Source organism: Alosa pseudoharengus, unplaced genomic scaffold (genome assembly GCF_046254945.1).
Source record: "Alosa pseudoharengus isolate Yale_2024_CS ecotype anadromous, Long Island Sound unplaced genomic scaffold, YU_APseudo_1.1 YU_APseudo_1.1_scf_5, whole genome shotgun sequence".
NCBI lineage: Eukaryota > Metazoa > Chordata > Actinopteri > Clupeiformes > Clupeidae > Alosa > Alosa pseudoharengus.
In genome coordinates this window covers 35,757,923-35,774,986 of record NW_027468837.1, presented here as the reverse complement: position 1 = coordinate 35,774,986, position 17,064 = coordinate 35,757,923, and the positions used below count along the sequence as shown (strand labels likewise).

Genomic DNA, 17,064 nt, shown 5'->3' with positions numbered 1-17,064 from the left:
AAACCAACACAAGTTGTGTTATTTTCAACACATTCTGTGTACCCTCTTGAAACGAATCACAAAAGAAATGTGTTGGAAACAGCACAAACTGTGCTGTCCTAGACATAGAGACGAGTGTGGAAGAAATTTAGCAAAATCAATGTATAGCAGTAGTAGGCACGAAAATTATGGTATTAATAACACTCATACAACACTCATAGCCACAGTATAATACAACATTGATCTGATCATGAACTAATGAAGATTCCTTCAGCCATTCAAAACAATCACATTGTTTTTTTTTTGTAATAAACATTAAACATCGATATGTATGTTGAAATGTAATTATCAAAATCACTTCAATATCAATTTATTATGAAGATGAACACATTTCCAAACTGGAGATTAGAACTACACCGGATAAAACTGAATAAAAATGTAATTGTACAAATACAAACAGCAAACCTATCATATTCATAATGTGACTATGTTAATAAATAATTTATGACCACACTGCAAAAGCTTGCCTACATTAGTAAAATGAAAACATTGATTTTGCAAATGGATAGTACCACAAAAGAGAGCGCTAATGCAGTTTTAAGCCATGAAAGTCTCATATGTTTACTACTAGTCCTAGATAGAATTTGTTCCCTCCCATTCAATAAAAAAATCATATGTGCCATTGCCAACAAGTAAGCCACAAATTGTTAAATGCAATCAATCTGAAGGACTGAAATTGAATATTTCTCCCTCTTTACACAGTAGTATAATATAACACAAAGTGGCATAATATAACACCTGTTACTGATAACAAATACAAATACGTTTAAAAAGTACATTTGTCATCTGAAATTAACCATGTCACATTTCATGGCTGATCTGTTTGTCTGTGGTTATTAAGTGAACATGGAAATAGAGACTGATGTGATGTGATACTTCCGCCTTGAGAAGTCAGTTGGATGGACAGACAGACACACAGACAAACACATGGTAGGGGGAGAAAATGAAGCTATAGACGAAAATCTTCTTCTTCATTTGAGGTGGAAGAAGCCCGTCGACTTGAAGGGCGATGCCATAAGCATGTTTGCTTGGTTCTTGTGGGTAATTTGAATCTTGGTAGGAGAGGATTAGAGATGAATAAACAAAAAATATTTTAAAGAAAGTATGTAATTGATTGAATTGATTGAAAGTCAGCCAGTGTAGTATTTGCAGTAAGGTTTTTCTCCCCAAATACCCTTCCTTGATGGTGAGAAATTTTGATTCATGCTACCATTTTTTGACAAGTATGCTATTCTATGCTTATTCCAGACTGTTGCAATGTTACTTACTGTACATTAAAGCAGCACTACACAAGTTTTTTACGTAAGGGATAATGTATAGAACCGGTCATTATTGGGAAAATAAGTCCCAACAGGGCGAACCGGACCCCGACGCACAGCGTAGGGGTCTTGTTCCGTCCTGAAGGGACTTTTTCCCCCAATAATGACCGGCGTTCTATACATTATCCCGCTTATTACACGACTACTTGCCAAACCGAAACAATAAACTCCCCATGATATGACTCTTTAGCCTACACAGCCTATTATAGCCTATTTGTTACCGTTTCATCGTGGCTTTTGCTGAGAAACAAATAGTTCGCAACAGCACACGCTGAACTTGAATCAAACATTCTTTAGAACCCAGCTGACCGTCCGCTTTCACTTTTGAATGAAGTTCCAGTCCTTGCGTAGTGATATGAAAGACGTGAAATAGAAGCACAAACCCCATTTTCCTTGACAGCGGTCTGTTATACTTAGCAACGGTCTGTTAGTGAGAATTAGCAGACCACCGAACGTTGGGAAGGCCCATTCAAGTGAATGGAGCATTCTTCAGCATTATGAAGAGCCGTGTAATAACTTAATATAACAGCTTCAAAATCTATTTGATGGTAAACAAACTTGTAATATAGGGAGTCGTTCACCTAGCATAGCCATAAAGGATAGCTGGTTAGCAACCCGCAGACGAAAAACCATCCTTGCAATTTCAGCTTTCATCGAACCAGATAACATTACCTTGTTAAATTTATACAGTGCCTATAAAAAGTATTCACTCCCTTTGGATGTCAGGCTAACTACTTTTGGTATGATCTTCAAATTAATTGATGGAATTATATTTTAAATAATTACAACATTTTAGTACATGGTCTTGTGAAGGCCAGATAAGTATAAGTAAGTAAGTAAGTACAAGTATATAAGTATATTATACTCTTTTCATCCCGTGAGGGAAATTTGGTCTCTGCATTTATCCCAATCCGTGAATTAGTGAAACACACTCAGCACACAGTGAACACACAGCGAGGTGAAGCACACACTAATCCCGGCGCAGTGAGCTGCCTGCAACAACAGCGGCGCTCAGGGAGCAGTGAGGGGTTAGGTGCCTTGCTCAAGGGCGCACTTCAGCCGTTCCCACTGGTCGGGGCTCGAACCGGCAACCCTCCGGTTACAGGTCCGGAGTGCTAACCAGTGGGCCACGGCTGTCCCTACAATAAACACACCTGTCATTCCCACTATTCATCTAGGCTACATGCACGTCATGTAGTTTTGGTCAGAGCATCCCATAATTATGTAAGAAAACGCTTCCTTCAACTCACTGTGCATGGCGGCTGCATCCATGGCTCTCCGTCTATCTGCATGGGCAGAGCTTTTAATGTCCTGTTGGGGAAATCAGAGACAGCCAGAGTCAAAAGAGGGGCTTCAGTGAATCCTCAAAAGGCAGACCAGCACGGTAGCTAGGAAAGGAGCGCCTGCTAGTCTGCAATAAGCACCTGATTGTGATCTGGGCCGTCTGGGCCAGTCTGCGGCCCATGCTCTTCAGCCCAGAGTATATCTGGCCCATCTCCAGAGCGCTCATCAGACCAACCACCTCCAAGCGCTTATCACTCATATCTGGAAAAGAAACAGACTGTGTGTGTACAGTATGCCTGTGTATAGTATGCTCTTACCCTGGTGAACTTAATGTTGAATCCAACTTGATCATAAATTGTTGGCACATGACTGCTTGTTAAAAGTGCATTCTCATACTTGAATGGCCAAAGCATCTAATAGTATGTAAGCCATTCAGAAGCTGAATGCACACAATATCATCCAAAGGTTTTATTGTTTTAACTGGGATCACCGGATCAATAGTGTTCCTTTAGCCTGCAAAAGTAATAATCCAATCATTACAATTATAGTACAATAATCTAATATATAAAAAATCTTGGTAAGAGTGGTCTCAACCATTCATAAAATTGTGAGAAGGACAAAAATGAGAAAACATTGGTGAATCCCAGAAACCAATGGACCTTAATGAAGTTAAAACATTGTTGATCACCAATAAGAGGAAATTTGTTTTTATATTGCTTCCTAGATGATGACCATTAAATCAGACAAGAGCAGTCAGAGAATTGCAGACCACCAAAGGGAAACCACATTCAAACATTTGCATTCTAATAAGGTTCCAGATGATCATGAAAAAGATATAGCTACCGATATAGCTATATATATATATATATATATATATATATATATATAAAAAAGATATAGCTACCCTCTGTATGTGATGTCCGGACAAGTACTTATGTGAGTGGACACACACACCAACACACACAGAAACACACACACACACACACTCAGATGGACAGACCCAATTACAAATTACAATACCCCCCTCTACTGGGGGGTGAGGTTAATAAACTGGCAATGGGTGTCATGAATACAGTAAGAATGGGTAGACTAAACTAGCTGTGGAGTATAATGTGTGCCATAGTCTCTACAAAACAGCCCGAATGTCTCTTGTGATCAGAAGGTCACTGAATAGATGAGAAGTGGGATCTTGCATAAAGTAAAAATCAGTTAGCTTTACTATGATGACAATAGAGATATGTATAATTTTCCTGCATACCTTGGGACCTAGTCTTCAGAGTGTCATGATCTATAATGACGTCTGGAAAATTTGTGACACTCTCAGCCTCCTCCTTCCGCGATTCTCCCCACAAGTTGGAGCCACCGTGCATGCTGGGAATGTTCAGAACAGCAATACCTTGTAGGTCCATACTACTCAGGTCCAGTGGAACCCCACAACACTAATAAGGAAGCAACAGAAAGGCATAGTCTTATAGTACAATAGGAAGCTTGCAGTGACAATGGTTTATCAAAAGCAGAGTAAAGCCTGTTTTATGAGCTGTGTGATCATGCGAACATCACCTTCTCGAGACAGATATTACAAATTAGCATTAGCTATAAATACTATGATACTTCCATCAGATAACTGTTCTAAGTTTGTCTATGTATATGTCTGCCCCTATCAAAGAAACCGTGAATAAATGAATACGATTTCCATGGCCATATTTACAGGTTTGAGTATTCTCACTCCTTGTCTGAGCCCTGTGCCTCACAAGGGTAAAACAGACTTCATTCAAGTAGAGTACAGTAGAGCCACTGCTTACTATTTCAGCATTTTCTAAACACCAGTTCCTCACCTCAATAGAAAGATAATCCGACAATTTCTTGCAAGAAGCAGACATGGTCTCAGATGTGGCCAGTTCGAAATAATACAGCTTGTTTTTTGCTCTTAAAGACAAGATGAAAACAACAACTAATTTCTTTAATATCATTACACTTATACATAGCCTTATTCTACTGCTCTTCATACTATCCATCCTGCACATACTTATTCTTAATACTCTTATGTTACTGTATCTGCACTACAATGGTACTGTTACCACACTGCACATAGCTGTACATACTGTACATATCTGTCTATATGGGTTATACTGAATATCCCTATATATTCTGTTTTTCTCATAATATATTCTGTTAATACATTGCATATATCTGTACATGTTGTTCATACATTGTTCATATCATATAGCCATATTCTGCTCTTATAAAGTAACTGCTAATACACTGCACATATTTATATCTAATTGATATGACTCTTAACCACCTTCTGTAAACCAACCGCATACAACTGTCTACACTGCACTATATTTCTTGTCCTGCATCACCTGTCTATACTTTGTATATCACCATGTCTTGGAAAAAAAGAACAGATTCATGAGCAGCAGATTTACCTGCTATTAAACTTCTGTGGGTTCTTCTCCCTCAAAGCGTGGAACCGATGGGCAATGGAGGCATCCTAAACATAGTAATACTGTGTTATTTATACCATAGAACAAATGTATTTTGTATGACACATTAATCACAAGTCAGGGAATTCAAACATGATTCTACATCTAGTCTATGTAATTACAGCGTGGGTCAAGCTGGCAGAGGAAGTAAGAACTCATGCAGAAATAAAGAAAGTGTACCCTTTGTAAACAACAGTACTGTGTACTGTGAAGGAATATTTTGGCATTTCTTGTCCAAAGATGTATTTGAAAATATAAAATATTTGGTATATATGGTATACTTTTTGGTCCAAATGCTATTGGCAACTTGTGGCTGCCATACACAAGTACAAAACAATCCTTTTCTAACTACAAATGTCAAAGAATGCTGAGCTATTCCTTCAAGCATATAATGAAACTGTTCTTTTTTTAGAACGGTTTCCTACCGAAGGGCACTGGGGTTGAACTCAGCTCAGTGGAGCCGCTACAACTGGGAGGACCAAGCGAATTGTGTCACCTCTTTCAGCTCACTGAAGTGTTTCTAGACTCCCTCCTCACTGGGCCTAAACTCACCACCCCAATGGAGAAGTAGTTGTTGATAATCTCGTAGGGCACAGGGTCCCCTTCCTCCTGAGGGTTGTTCGGGGTGACCTGCACACTCCAACGATCCATGGGAACCACAGATCCCACTTCCACCTCCTTTATGATCTCTCTGAGGTCTGAGCCATCATATCCTTCACAGAGAGATTGAGAGAGAGAGAAAGAGAGAGAGACAGAGAGACTTTTATGTCATGGAAGGCAACATATACCACATAACTACAAGACTTAATTGAGTGTAGCAGTGGGAAATTTTAAAACAACACATATAACTCATTGTCATGGGATATGTCTCACCCCCTCCCCAGCGCAGACAGCGTGCGAGGTCGTTCCCTGTGCCAAGGGGCAGAACAGCCACAGGTGGGTTCACTGGAAGATCTGCTTTGTCTGCCAAAAACACCCAGCAGTTAAGCAGATTGTTGGTTTGCTTGAGGAATATTTGCTGTTCATATTAGCCTGGCTCTGCCAGAGCAGATGCAATGAGCTCTCAGTATATAGCTGAGTTGGTTGAGGGATGTAAGTAATTCATATGTCACTCTTATAAATCAACAAAATGTGGGCTGACATGCAGATACAATGCTAATCTTATGTGTTATGGTTTGTATAATATTGTTTTATTTTCATTAGGCTGTTGATTAATTTGAGATTATTGTTTATTATTGATATTCTCCTTAATGTAGTCTTACCATGTCATTGTTTTTATATTATTGATTGAATGGACATTATTGTTTTATTATTGCTTTTCCCCTCATTTTTCATTGCTTATTTTATTAGGCTATTGATTGAATTGATATTGTTGTTTATTATTACTATTCTCCTTATTATATTTGAACAACATTCTAATCTGTTCCCTGTTCAATTTTAAATATTATGTTGTTTTGTATTTGTGTGTCGCTTTGGACAAAGGCGTCTGCCAAATCAATAACCATAACCATAATCAAGAGTGCACTCTTTAATGCAAGAGTCTGCGAGTTATCAAAGGAATTCTGGAATTTTACTCAGTTATGCCCCAGGACAAAATTCTTACCAATAGCATCTAGGATCCAGCCAACTGTGCCATCACCACCACAAACCAAGACTCTGTACTGCTGAAGGTTTCGGAAGAAGTGAAGCCTGATATTTAAGCATATAATACACAAATTATAAGTATGAAAACTAGCAGTGCAAATTATATTGATAACATAATATCCCTGCAACCTTTTACCCGAAACAGACACTTGTTTTTTGAAACATGAAAGAGACAAACGATAAAGTAACATGATCATCTATGAAAAAGTGATCACAATAAGTGGATAAGAGTCAAATCATTATAGGCATAATTAATTATATACTGCAAACTGTCTGGGTTGCACTTGAGCTTAACAAATATAGTAATGATTAACTTAACTCAGGGTATTGGAAATCCTATGCTGCAAAGTGCCTCTGTGTTTTTCACAAAAATAGGAACAACGTAATGCACTATATGATGGGTGTGGCTCGTGTCATTCTAAATAGTGAAATGACACTGTGGACCTTCATTTAAATATGGACAAAGTGCAAAGTTGTGCAATGAGCAAAGTGCCTCAGGCGTGACCTAAAGCAATCATGCGGCATGTAGAAGCACTGCGCTGACCCACCCATGTTCGCTAAGTTATTAAATCAGCTTCAGTTCATTTTTGCTCATTGCCTGACTTGGTACTTTGCCCATTGTTTAAATGAGGGCCAGGGGGTGCCTCCATGCCTCACCCAGGGCTTGGTCCTCCATTGTTGAGGTTGAAGACTTGTCGTGGATTCAAGAAGTACTGCATCTTCCTCATTACCCTTATTTAACAGCAAGAAACAAAAAGCAGAACAACTTCTATAAGTACAGAATTGTGTAATGGCGCTTACTGAACGTCTAAAATAACAATGATAATGTTCTTTGTTGAAATTTAGAACATTTTTATTTCAATATTGTACATTGTGCAATACATTGTAAATACCATTTTATTAGTGTAGAGTAGATTCTGTGGTTTAGCTATATCTGACATTTGGGTCAATGACTCATAGCTTTTTATCTCTGTGGTTACCATTTGAAAGGTCTAAATGGGCCAATTTGATTGAACTTTGAGCACAGTGACAAGGAGACACAGATTTGAATTGTGTACAATGCACAAGACATTTCCAGTAAGTGAGAAGGTATCACTATCTTTATAGGACAAAATGGCTTCACCAGCACGAAGTCACATTGTCACAACACAAAGGTTATTTGTTCTTTTCTTATCAAAGGCCATGTTTGTTACTAGTAGGTCAACAACACCATGGTCCTCACACACAACTGATCACACAGCTCCACCCAAATAGGGTGTCCTGTATGCTTAATGGACACTGATGTGGAGGGTTCAAATTTCATAATTTCTCACCTCTCTCCTTGTTTCCCTCCACTTTTTGGATTTACAAAGACCAGAAGAGGATGTGTCTGTGGTGGAGGAGTGATCTGAAAGAGATACAGTAGATCAAGGGTTAATGGGTTTTCCTGAGGGGTATTTCACAAAGGCAGAATTAAGACATCCAAGATAAGTGATAAAGCGAGGTTTGACATAGCGTTGTCTGGTCATCCTAGCTAAACTCGTTTCACTAACGCCAATCCAAGATGAGTAGGAGCAACTATGTCAAGCCAGGTGTAAGTAATTCAGGATGTGTGCGCGTTCTCGTTTCTGCTCCAAAATGCCCACGGTTGGAATAAAAAAGACGCGGAAAATAGCGTCATTCACACAAAGTGAAGAACCGCTTTTGATATAGACTAACAAAGAAGTGAAGTTGTCCTTTTTGGAATGGGAAATCATGGCTATTTCTGTAAAACAGCGGGAGTAGGCGTGGTAGACCAACTGAATGCAAATTTACGTATGCACCCACGTGTGAGTGCTTTCTTGTCTCAGCACGCAACGTCATTAAGAATGCGCTTGCCTCTGCAAAGATGCACATAGTATGATATACCTTAATATTATAGTTGAAAATACCTCCGAGAACTTGCCCCTCCACTTCCAATCAACTACAGTAGGCTATTCATCAAACGCCTATCAATAAAATAAGCAAACAAAGAGTACCTAGGCCTATGTTAATAATTATAAGGCTATCACAATTAAAATAATAACTATATGGTAGTAGGCAGACAATCTGTTTTGTTTTGCGAGCAAATACATTTAGCATTATAAATGGAATAAAGCTCCTAAAAAATTAGCACGGAGGTCTGATGTGAATGACAGCTAGCTGAACCAATAAGACGACATAATTACCATTAGAATTAACTTAGCTTGGCTGTTAGCCTGGTCGGGACCAGGCTAGGTGCAGAGAATAAATCCCCATGGTAACTTATGTGCCATCTCTTTTGAGAAACCAAGTCAAGGCTAAATTCATCCAGCATAACCTAAAAATCCTAGCTTAATCCCTTATCTAGGTTTTGTGAAATACCCCTCTGGTCCTTAGAAGTCATAATTCAATAACATAAGATAGAGTGAAACTTTATTAACCTACAAAAGACAATTTGAGTACAACAGAAGGCTGCAAGAAAGAAACAGACATGTAGAGAAACAGCAAACAAGGCTCCAGAAGTACATGACTTGAGATGTAACTGCCTCAACTGCACATGTAAACAAGGTCTTAAGTTGGACATGCTCTGCATCAGTTAGAGAGGTGTACTAACGTGAGTGGAGAGGGAATCTTACGTGTAAGTGGGTTCCTTCTGATGTCATATTCATCAGGGGCTTCTCTGTGCATGAGCCGTGGCCCTCATCCTCCTGCACGCACACACAAACACACACACCCCAACACAAACACAAACACACACACCCCAACACAAACACACACACCCCAACACAAGCACACACACAAGCACACACACACGCACCAATGCACGCACACAAGCATGCACGCACGCACACACACACACACACATACACCAATGCACGCACACAAGCACGCACGCACACACACACACACACACACACACACACACACACACACACACACACACACACACACACACACACACACACACACACACACACACACACACACACACACACACACACACACACACACACACACACACACACACCACAAGGTCACAGTAACTTATGTGCCACATGTAATACAGTGATGTTGGATAAAGCAGTTACAGGTGCAGACAGTCATTTCCTAAAATGCATAACACTGTCATGGCAGAGGATTAAGAGAACACTTATGGGGAATTACCTTGAGAAGGGGACTGATGCACCATGGGGGTAGGATATGGTCTCTCAGAGGTCCACAGTCACACTCAGAAGAGCCCAGAGGCACACACTCATCGTGGCGCTGTGAAATTCCACATGTGTGAATGCATAAATAAATCACACGTTTTCACACGTATTGATAATTAAAGTAGATAATATTGATAAGTAAAATATACGATAGCACCAACATCGTCATTGATATATTCGTATGAACAGCAAGCCTGTACCTTGTGATGACACCACGCACAGCGTTTTCCTGTCAGAGTTTTAATCTTCTTTGGGCAGGAGTCACATTTACTGGCATCGCTCTCTGTCCTGATCCAGTCATGCATGGGAACCTGAGCGCCACAGCCCATAAACAGACAGCCAGCCAGACAACCAGACACAAAACAATCACAAGGTCATGACCTCGTAAAACCAGGCAATCCCCTTTATTTTTTTTTGCTCTTTTCAACATAAATGAGCTCTTGCAGCCTCACCCCAATCTCAGCCTTGTTCTTGACGTACGTGCGCACGCAGGGGGCAGGGTTCTTGTTGGCACAGCGACTGTGGACCATGTATTTGCAAACTTTTGCCATAAGAAAGAATAAAACACATTTAGACCTTTTTGGTTCACCACCAATAGACAGCAGTCTTCACCCACTAAATGGAAACACCATTATCATAAATAGTTTATCGTAAGCAAATCAATTATTCAAATCAATTTTAAAACGAAGTATAGAGTAGTGATGTTGCATGGTGTAAAAAACTGAGCCCCCTGCTGGTGGGAACTCACCACTGCAGCAGAGGCCCTGTTTGCGGAGGCCCATCAGCATCCCGTCACACACGCAGCAGTAGGTGGGCTTGGTGAAGTTCTTCATCCGCCATGTGTGCTGGCTGTCCTGCTCCGCAATCTGACTCAGAGCCAAACAACATTGTGGTCACATTAGAGCGTTGTAAGGGCTGGCAGAGTGTCAATACTGAGGCCTGTGGTTTGCTTTTAGAAAAAGAGCTGACGCCACAAACGGCCACCGGAAATGCTGAGCTAGTACTTCTGGATCTCGCGTTTCAGTGCAATTTCCTGGCCGTCAGTGAACAGCGTATTAGTCAATTGGCGAGAAAAACTTGCCTTTAAGCCAAGCAGAACCAGGAGAGGCACGTTGTTCATCCCTCCCACGATCCACTCCTGCAGGGTCACCGTCCCACTGCTGTCCGCATCTATGGCCGTCATTGTGTCCTCCAGGAGCTAGGTCAATAGTAGTCAACTGTGAGCAACTGCAGGCCTCATCACAAAACAAACAGAGAACTGAAGAGAGGTCTACCCAGTGCGACCTTACACGTCATCCCACTGACTAAGAACTATCTCTTCTCCAAGTGTGAACACATCAATAGTTTCATGACCGTGTATTCATAAGGCACAAAACAAGACATTAGAATGAGATGTAACTTAAGACGGTCTTAAAGTTAAATACAATCACTGCTTGATAGAATTTCTGTCACTCTCTTCACTGCCCAAGCGCAAAAGAGTTGTAGTATAAAATGAACTAGATTTAGCAAATCTATGAAAAAATACTTATATCATAGGTGTATGGAAAAAAACTCAAGTGTGATCTGAAATGTGGACTGATGACTTTGTGAACATTAAAGGTCCAGTCCAGTTCTGTGTGATGAGAGTTTATTGATATCTAAAGGCATTCAACACAGTTTCAAGGGTTTTTTGCTAATGGGCTCGCAGTTGCGAAGTGTTTGTATTTTACACAACTGTCGGAAACACCACTCATGCCTAACACCCTTCCCTCTGGGCGTGCGTGTACAAATCAGCAAAGCTAATCTCCAAACAGCCATGTTGGTTGGTTAAGGTAATATGATACGATTTCATATACGTTGTGAACTATTGCACAGTTGCAGTAAAGCAATTTGTGATTCTGGGCGAGGAAAGAGCAAGTTGCAAGGCTGCCTGGCTCCGTAGATGGACAGGCTAGGGCTACGTAAGGTGTGCCATTCTCCCTATTACCTAGATAGTTTACTATCAAAATGATAGTGATGTTGTATTACAGTTTTTTCTGAATGCTTAAACACATTTTTTGTAACTATGGCTTTTTTTGCAAAACTCTACACACAAATGGCAAAACCACTCACTGAGTTCGCAGAACTAAAAGCACAAACACTGCTTTGCACTCAGTTTGCAATTTTGTAACACACACTTTGCACAACTGTAGGCACAATGGCTATTATTTACACTATTTTGCCAACTCTCTGGCACACTTTCTGATGTGAAAACTGTTTTAGATAATTAGTTCACTTTGCAATCAGCCTAAGCACTATAAATAAGCCACAGGTAATGTACAATGGGTACAATGGAGTAAGCAGGAAGAGTGAGAAGAAAAAGAAATTGCCCTTTTACAGACAAAAAAACAGTCTACATGTGGGGATATTGTCATGTCAGGCCTGGATACGTCATTCCAGAATATATTTTTCCCGGTGCCTTGGACTAGGACATTGCATGTGATGTAGACAGAATTTTGAGAGAGACGACCCGATGTAGACTGATTTGTTTTGTCTCAGTGAAATGCTATTTTGTGTTTTGACTTGGAAAAACACACTTGTGTTTGTTTTGATGTGTGTAAATAAACACTAATACTTGAAGTTTGGATCCCTGTATGTTTACAGAACTATGACAAAAGTATGACCTCAAACTGACATAGTCTACCTTGTGCACAGAGAAAGCAAAAGCCAGATGTGTTTTTTATTCATACCATCAGTGTGTTGTTGGCACATTGTGTGCTTACTATTGTGATGGCTTGTGTTTACTGTTAGATACGAAAACACCATTTTTACGAAGGTGTGAAGAGTTAAGCAAGGTGTGTTAGCTTTTGCAAGAGAACTACAATGTTTTGCTGATTGGGTGAGAGGTTTTGCCATTTGTGTGTAGAGTTTAGCAAAAAAAGCCATAGTTACAAAAAATGTGCTTAAGCAATCAGAAAAAACTGTAAGGTAAAGACTGGCATAGGATCCCTTTATAACCAACAACCAATCAAGTTACAGCTATTTCTATGTGCTCCTGAAGCAATGTGTTTATTGGTGTATGGTTTGTTCTGAGCCCCTATGTTTCCCATTTACAGAGCCAGGACTGCATACAAACACCAGCATTTATTTGAGTACAAATACTAGAGGACTGTGAGGACTGTGCATTTGAAAAGTGTGTGGGATTATAATCCCTGAATGCACCTTTAAAATAAAGAAATTGGCAGCTTTTGAGAGAACTCAAAAGAGAAGTGTTGTTGTGAGTCACTTTGGAGTGTCTGCTTGGTAACCATAATCACAACCAAGAGTTGAAGGAAATGAAGCAGTCCGTTACCGATCTAAGCTCTGTCACGTCCCAACCAAGATAATCTGCCGCACGCATCATCTGGGTTATTATTGAGTCCACTTCCTGGAATAATTCACAGGTATTTCAAATCAGTAAATCAAATATCAGATAGGATTTGAATATCATTTGCAAAGGTAAATGTAGAATCACAACATTAGCCTTAACTTAACTGACCTCCTTGGGAGTCTATGTGATTCCAGTGACCAGTAGATGCTATACTGAGCAATATGTTTTAAGATATATTTCATAACATATCAAGATATTACTTACTGATTTATCCAGATAGCCATTGCCATCTTTGTCATATAGTTTGAAGGTAACTATGCAAACACAGAAATGTCAGTCAGAAGTTGTTGCTGGTGCTATGGCCAAGTTCTATTTATTACCACTCAACGTCATATGAAACAGTCATTAACACAATATCAAGACTCACATTCCAGTTTGTCCCTGGGCTTTCCCTCCTCCAAAACAGAAAAGTAGCACGACATCGACTTGAGACAAACACCATCTAAAAGAGACACAGAACAGACATGCCAGGTGAGGCATCAGAATCCACTACACAGACATAACAATTCTGCAAGATTTATGAAATTATTCAAATGGCCATTAGCTTTTCATCAGTAACTGCGGTTAACATGGTAGAGGCTTAAATAAGCAAGGATTTTCCTTTACATGATAAAGCACAAACCCATTTTAAAACGCAGATGATTTTGCGTTGAATTACACAACCAGTGCATCTTCTCTTCAAGACGCTATAAATTAATTAACACAGTACAGTCATGCCAACAACAATCAACCTTGGTGGCATGCCTAATGTCTAGAAGGAGAAAAATCCTAATACTGAGGAAAGCATGCATAAGCTATGTGAGTTTGCAATGGATACCTTTCAGCAGCTTGGTGGTGAAGTCTAGACTAGATATTATACCGTCTTTATGTTTTTCTTTGCACATCTCAGACTCCTGGAAATACTGATAGAGGTGTTGGCAGAGCTCAGTGGGCAGGTTGTCTGCCTCCAGATAGCTCTTGAGAAAGAGGGAGAAACCAGTCCTGTTGACGCGCTACAGCAGAATGTGAGTGGGAGGACAGATGACAGAAGGAGAACGAGGAGAGGAAAGAGGCAAAGAAGGGAGGAGAGCGCAGAGGGAGAAGAGAGGAGAGGAAGTTTAGGGAGAGGTGAGGAGGAGACCAAATGGAGATGAAAACATCACCATAAATTGATCAGTGAATCAGACCCCAAAAACAGCTCACCACAGCAATTACATTAACGTAACCAACTGAGACAAAATAATGCCCGAGACAGAACACTGAGATCTAAACCTAATCTGATGATTCTACCATGTAATACCCATTAGAACACAATGAACACAATGCAGTTTCATGACAATCATGGGAGAACAGACTGAATTGCATTAAGCATTTTGCCAGCCAGACAGCAACGCTGTCTAATTTACTCACATCTCCGGACCTATGTTGCACCAGCTTGCCTCCAGCATTGAATTCCTTCACGACATCCTTCACCCTCATGCTGCTGTCTATTATTGGGACACAGCATAGATGGCATTAGACAGTTAGTTTAAGAGATGAAATCGTACATGTGCAAATGCAAACGACTCCATGCTACAAACCAACTGTGGCATCAAATGACAAGCTTGTCGCTGGGGGTGGGGGGGGTAGGGGGGTGCACTACTGCATTTCAAGTTATATGCACCACTAACATTACTTGTTACGCAAATAGGCTACATAACGGCATGCAGGCGTGGAGTGGCACCTTAATGAGAGGCCCCACGCCCACAGTACATTCAAGAGTGGCACAATTACCACAACATAACTGCTGCGACAGAGACTGTGACGAGGACTCACACTCCATGTACTGCTGCAGCTGGATGAAATCAACAGGACTCAACTCGGCCCCACAGGACTCCGCTGCCAAAGACGTCATCTCGGATGTCCACTCTGACAGAGCGAAGACAAGAATGCGAGAGACAGAGTGTGAGAGATAATAATACCAAAAGATAATACCAAAAACTCTCAGAAAGAAACAAACCCTACACTGACTACCCTCCTTGTTTACAATCCGACAAGGCAATGGAGAAGAAATGTGTGTTAGAAACTCCACTCTGGTTTAAAGACTGCACTCATGTCTAGGAATGGCACAGCAGTCCTTCTTCCGGATGACAATAGCCAGGAGCAGTTTTTTCCCCATTCCAGAGGATAGCTGACACTGAGACTGAGTACCGTATACCATATAAGAGATAACACTTCTATAAAAAAAAGAATATAGTTTGTTAAGGTCTTGCCCATGATATTAAATTAGCTATAGTTAGTCTTAAGACTTTCCACTTTGCCCATCATTCAAATTAGGGCCCTAAGAAACCCAGTAACAAGTGGGAAATATGATGTCCTCTATAAATCAATGGTTTTGTTTACATTTCCAACAGAAACCAAGAGTGAAATTGGGCCTTGTGTTGTCAGCTACTGTAAAATGTTAGGGCATAAGACCTGAACTGAACAGTTGTAGCTCACATATGATCTGTTTGGTGGTATTATGTGTCCGTGATTTAAATAGCCTACCTAAAAATCTATTTTTAATATTTTTATCTGATGCTGAACACCAGAGGAAATGATTTAATAAGAGATTAGCATCATGACTTTCATTTAAAAACAAGAATTTAGAATTTAAGGCTGTCTATTTAGCATCTCAACAGACCACTTTGGTTAAATACCATAAAATGTGATGTTTTTCCATCTAGGACTAACCCGCCATGCTGATTAAATTTATCCTAAATCTGCCAACTGCACAGGTCATTTCTGCGCGCACACAAGGATAAAATAGTCTTAAAACCAATAAGCGTAGGCCTACAGTAGGCTTTGGTAGTCCTGCATGTTTGGAAAAAAAATTGAATTTGGTAAACAGTATTCAACTGTTCTTCAATCTGTGTCGCCTATTGCGTAGCCAGAACAAATCCTTTTTACAGTGAAAAGGGTGACTTTCTGAGCCAAAGATTCTGGTGCTAAGCCGCGGCTCGATCATCAAGAATCAGTGGCTGCCTGAGTAGGCTAGGCCTAGTCGTCATAGATTATTGACAGCAATCGACAGCTATTCTTCGACTACATTATGTCCATTAGTATACTAATACCTGTCTTTCAGGCTATAGGCTACTCATTATGGATCAGTTTACACAACTAAGACTGAATTGAATCTCACGCGCAACCCCCGCGATCTTATCATCAAGATGTATGCCACCTGATACCTTCCGTGAGCGCTTTGTCAATGCCCTTGAAATTGTTATTGACATTTGTCTTACCTCATTAGAATGAATGTAAAAGCCCGAAAAGACGCGCATGATTTCACTTGCTACAAGACTGAGTGAAATGAACCGATTCACAAGTTGATGCAAACAAGTTCACGATGCCCAACACATTAAAGTTTTACTCAAATCCTTGGTCATCAGCCTTTATCAATCACTCCAATACTTAATTAACCACTTCAAAAAGCAGAATTCTTACAAGAGTCAACGAGGCGTTAAGTGACAGCAAAACCAACTTGTTGCAAACGCGTAAAGACATTGCGCATGGTCGATCTGAACCCCGTTTTAGTTTTACGAAAACGTTTGCCTTTCCTTAAAATGAGTTTCAGGCTATTCGAGATAAACGAAAAATATCAACAACTTACGGAGGCGGTTGTGCTCCGAGTCCGACGTTCAACACTGACAACACTGGCTAGCCCTAGTGTAGGAGGGTGGAAGTGGGTTAACCAAGCATTAAATGGGCGGAGAGAAATA

General features: G+C 40.3%; 1 protein-coding gene across 4 annotated transcripts; it reads right to left on the bottom strand.

Annotated features, from left to right (window-relative positions):
• Positions 1-252: 252 nt before the first annotated feature.
• Positions 253-17,032, bottom strand: LOC143103602 (diacylglycerol kinase alpha-like). 4 transcript variants are annotated; one of them, XM_076267317.1, is made up of 24 exons: positions 16,956-17,032; positions 15,143-15,235; positions 14,738-14,814; positions 14,166-14,340; positions 13,716-13,790; positions 13,553-13,602; positions 13,271-13,345; positions 11,042-11,158; positions 10,709-10,826; positions 10,413-10,501; positions 10,161-10,271; positions 9,917-10,015; positions 9,388-9,459; positions 8,086-8,159; positions 7,430-7,504; positions 6,732-6,817; positions 6,002-6,091; positions 5,681-5,841; positions 5,072-5,136; positions 4,478-4,568; positions 3,901-4,081; positions 2,783-2,903; positions 2,609-2,669; positions 253-1,091 (listed from the first exon to the last, which is right to left on the bottom strand). In XM_076267317.1, exons 2-24 carry the CDS (start codon positions 15,219-15,221, stop codon positions 1,011-1,013), a joined length of 2,223 nt encoding a protein of 740 aa, XP_076123432.1. In that variant the 5' UTR covers positions 15,222-15,235; positions 16,956-17,032; the 3' UTR covers positions 253-1,010. The 4 variants fall into 4 exon arrangements, with proteins under 4 accessions (XP_076123432.1, XP_076123434.1, XP_076123433.1 ...); XM_076267319.1 differs by having other exon boundaries at positions 14,208-14,340; XM_076267318.1 differs by lacking the exon at positions 16,956-17,032 and adding an exon at positions 15,332-15,446.
• Positions 17,033-17,064: the final 32 nt, after the last annotated feature.

Bases quoted from the DNA above. Each gene is read 5' to 3' on its own strand.
- LOC143103602 (XM_076267317.1), bottom strand. From the start codon at position 15,221: ATGACGTCTTTGGCAGCGGAGTCCTGTGGGGCCGAGTTGAGTCCTGTT. The intron at 10,016-10,160 runs GTACAGGCTTGC...GGAATTTCACAG, and splicing joins GTGCGTGGTGTCATCACAAG to CGCCACGATGAGTGTGTGCC. The intron at 5,842-6,001 runs GTGAGACATATC...CTCTCTGTGAAG, and splicing joins CTGTCTGCGCTGGGGAGGGG to GATATGATGGCTCAGACCTC.